Source organism: Lepeophtheirus salmonis, chromosome 9, assembly GCF_016086655.4.
Source record: "Lepeophtheirus salmonis chromosome 9, UVic_Lsal_1.4, whole genome shotgun sequence".
Lineage (NCBI taxonomy): Eukaryota > Metazoa > Arthropoda > Copepoda > Siphonostomatoida > Caligidae > Lepeophtheirus > Lepeophtheirus salmonis.
In genome coordinates this window covers 12,552,574-12,557,015 of record NC_052139.2, presented here as the reverse complement: position 1 = coordinate 12,557,015, position 4,442 = coordinate 12,552,574, and the positions used below count along the sequence as shown (strand labels likewise).

Below are 4,442 nucleotides of genomic sequence, written 5' to 3'. Positions count from 1 at the left end.
CAGACCACCCCCAGCAGATGCCTCTATAATTTTAATATATCTCTTAAAGTAATAAAAAAATCTGTAGAGCAATTTGGGAACCAAAAGAGCCGGAATTCCCATTACTATACTTTTTTTCTTTTTTATTCATTTGTTATAATGAGCTCAAGGAACCTATTGTAAACTTAAGCATTGTTATAGATAAGTTATAATTTAAGCTTCCACTTTTAAAATGTAAGCATATAGTAAAAAAACATAAAGTTGATACAATTGATTGCATCCAAAATCTATTGTATCATTTTAATTTCTTAATGCGAAAGAAGACGATGATGAAGACTCACTGAATATTATTTCAAAAATTGAATTTATGTATAATGATGAAGCATATGCATTTAATGACAAATACTAGTTTGCCTAGGAGCACATAAATGGGAATCTTAGTTACATAGTATTATAGCCGAAAAGGTGTGTCTGAGGACCTTATATTACAATTAAAGCAAAACACCTTAATAAAAAAATAAGTTTATTGTAAATATATTTTTTATTCCAGGCACATACATAAATATCACAAATGAATTTGAATAAGACAGATAATTCTTTTCACCAATTAAAACGTGACATTTAAAAAAAAAATTTTGGCATTCTGCACGACTTTATATTGTTATTTCTAAAATAGATGTATACTACTTAGAAGTAATTTTTGCATCATTATCATAGCTACAGAAACCAACACTTCCGATTATTTTCATAAATAATTACAGCTTGGAACTTATGCAAGACATGAATGAATAGAATCCTCCCCGTTCCATTAATGACAGAATTTATATCAGAAATAGAAAAAAAAGACAGATTAAGACTTAAATATATGACTTAAAAGATATTTTCTAATTTTTCCATCTCGAGCACCGGTATAAATGTATTGATCATCCTTGGCCAATGAATAAATGGGATCTGCATCAGCTCCAACAAGGGAAATTCGTTTAATACCCACATCATGATTTTCGGAATACCATATGCAGCTTCCATCTCTTCTTCCGACAAAAACTCCATCACTTACTACAAGTAGACTTTCTATTGAGCTCTCGGAATCCAACCACACTCGTTCTAGTTGTAGAGACATATCACCATTCTTTAAAAAAAAAGTTCACATAAAAAAACTAATTATGTTTTGACTCGTTGGCTATAGAGTCAAGCCGATATAACAGATATTAATTATTACACATTGTTTTTTATAAGAGCATTGTTCAATTTTTTTTTTTAAATAATAAACTTAATGCTCATATATATAAACGCCTAATGCATCGTTCAGTCTCTGATTTTAATAATTATGAACCTATTATGTTCACAAGGCAATCCAAAAATGATTTACCAGAGAATTCAAAGAGTATTTGTGCAAAGAACCATTTTCACATCCAACTAATATTCCATTTTCTCCATTAAATTTTATATCCTTGATTCCAGAATCTATTTTATTTTGGAACACAATAGCTCTATCAAATATGTTAATGCCTACAATCAGCCCTTTCTCACATCCAACAACCAATAACTTATTTTCGGTATCATGTTCACCTTCTTTACGTTCTGTGGGAATATTGATAAGAAAAAACATTTAAATAAAATAATTCATTTTGATCCACCTTTTAAATTATGGCTATTGCAATTGAATATATAATCGTTAATTTCACAAATAATTGGAACATCATCAATTTTTGATATTACATCCAAGCACAAGCCACTTCCGCAATTCCATAGGCGAATGGTTGAATCGCTTATACATATAAATAAATCAATGAAAATCATTAAAATATAAAAGAAAAATAATTATTAGCTCTACATAAACATATAAATAAGTTTTTCAATGTCAAAAACAATATAGCTAATTTAGGATGTAAGGCTTAATTTAATATATAAAAAAGTCATTAGCATTACTTGGACACTGATACGACATTTTTGCCAATACCAACAATGGCTGTATCATTAACTCCAGCTTTATGGCCTTTTAAGGTTCTATGTGATTTTCCCGTTTCAGCAGACCAGATATTGAGCACCATATCACCACCTGAAGTAATAATGACTATACCCGATGGAAAGAGTCGAACAGAGTATCCATAACCACAATGACCATCCAATTCTCTCTATAAAATGTAATTAAGTGAAAAACATATCCCAACAAATTTTTGCAAAACAAAATCTTAAATATGCCAAAATTATGACTTTTTTGAAGCATCGCTGTCAAATCAAAAATTGCAAGGATATTTGCGTCAATATAAAAATAATCATGAACAAAGATCAAGAAAAGGAGAAAATCCCAATTGATTTCTTTACTTCATATTTACTAACAGCCCAATCTTTCATTGAAATAGTTGGTTTAAATTATAGGCTTTGAGTTCAAATTTGTGGGATGCGTAAAGGTACTCAGTATTTTATTTATACTTTATATCCTTTATTTGATTTAAGAGACTTATATTGCGCCTAATACAATACAAAAAAAAATAGATTACTTTTTCATTCTTATATTGTGACGATCGATTTGGTCTACTTTAAATAATCTATTGTTATAAAATTGACAACTATTCGTCGAAAATACAAATGTAGTCTGTACTCAATTTTGAGAAAAATCATTCTAGTTTACTTATGCGTGGACAAGTCATATATAATATATTCTGAATTTTCTTAAATCCTTTCATCTCTCCAATTTGAAAAAAACAAAACAAAAATTAACAACACCAAATTACTTCAATGTATATCACTGGCTGTTATTGTTTAATAACTGCTCAAACATTTTAAATCGGAAAGACATAAAATAACCTTGGTAACTACAAATAAAATGGCGAAACGTAAGTTAATAACTAAAAAAATTCAACAACATTTACATCAAACCGAGAAAATTTTTATATTGATTAGTATAAAAACTGTGATGAAATCAATATGTACCCTAATAATCCCAGTACTGCACTCCCAAATTCGAAAAACAGACTTTTTCCCCTCTTTACCAAGTGAGACTCCAATACCACCTTTACTAATATCCATATGGGTCACATTAGAATGGTGAATGGATGCAAAAACGTCCTTCGTACCCACAAATCGCATTTCATTGGTATTATTAAACGTAACAGTTAAATGATGAGGTCCATAGGACTGAACTTGGAACTCATCTGTGTTTGTTGACTCTGGTGGATACTTTTTGCCTAAATGACTCATAAAACCGTGATATCCCTTTTGACAAAAGGGTTTAAAACTGATCCAGGACTTGATTGGTAGACCCTTATTTTTTTCATCTGGGATGCTTGAAAGACAAAAAATTAGTGAGTAATTAGAGAAGAAAGTTGGTGTGCTTACTTAATGATGTCAAACCAGCTCGGATCCAAGTACATTACACCCTTTAATTCTTGAACGGAAGGCATGGACTCCTCTACCATATTTCAATTGAATTTGAGATGAAACGTAAAATATTTTACAATTTTAACTTTAGAAGTAAATGCTTAAATGTTATTTATTATGATGACATCACGTGGAGCACGGTTACGTCATATGAGGATTTCTTTTGAACTGTTATGAATCTGGTAACTTATTTTTGATTTACTAAACCTTTGGACGCTTGTAGGGTTAACCTTTGTAGAATGAACTTTAACTTTGACTCTGCACTGAGGGAAGTGAGTGTGCAAAAAAAATTAATTCGTGGTCATTTGGATGGATCTTTTCTAAAGAACTACCGGATATATGGATCTGCATCAATCCATCCTTCCTGTTCCTAGGAATTCCACTTGGATATGCAATCCACATGCCTTCTAATACACTCTTCAATGTAAAGGCCTGCTCAGGGGATTTCCAATCTTTGTGCTTCGTTCGGTAGATCTCATCTCTTTTAATCGAAGGATTGTTCATTGTGCAGTTTCCTCTTAATGTCTAGGTCTATGATAGTGACTTTGGAGCTCGTTAATCGTTGTCTCTAAACATAAATTCCTCCAGATCTTCTACGAAATCATAGTATACTTCTACATATAAGGACTTCCATAAAACGACAGAAAGACGACCCAGTGAGGAACAGAGAGAGTTATCTTCCTCCATCCACAGCTCCTCCTAATCTAAGAAAACTATTTCATAAATAAGAATCCTTCAGTGTTTTTGATGTATGTAACAGAGAAATCACTCATCTCAATCACATTTATAGCAATTCCAATTATAATTTTGACTTTGTGACGTACGGTCTATACGGATAATGATATAACCTGGACACTACAATCTGATTTCTTTATTACTACTGAGTCTCTTTTGTCATTGGAAAACAAGTGGAAGATGATTCTAGACTCATAAAGAAAATGTGCTTCTCTTTTTTTTGATATTTTGGTCTGCAAAGTATATTTATAAGCATTGTTATATGAAACTGTTTTGATTATGTCTTGAAAAAAAATATATTAGACCTCGTAACTTCTTTAGAGGTTCTATCGAAATATTTGAATGCC

At 31.0% G+C, this 4,442-nt stretch overlaps 1 protein-coding gene across 1 annotated transcript; it reads right to left on the bottom strand.

Annotated features, from left to right (window-relative positions):
• Nucleotides 1–501: 501 nt before the first annotated feature.
• Nucleotides 502–3,527, bottom strand: LOC121124272 (proteasomal ATPase-associated factor 1). The gene is made up of 6 exons (XM_040719429.2): nt 3,319–3,527; nt 2,914–3,265; nt 1,909–2,114; nt 1,617–1,747; nt 1,349–1,560; nt 502–1,108 (listed from the first exon to the last, which is right to left on the bottom strand). The coding sequence occupies exons 1-6, from the start codon at nt 3,396–3,398 to the stop codon at nt 830–832; spliced, it is 1,260 nt and encodes a 419-aa protein (XP_040575363.1). The 5' UTR covers nt 3,399–3,527; the 3' UTR covers nt 502–829.
• Nucleotides 3,528–4,442: the final 915 nt, after the last annotated feature.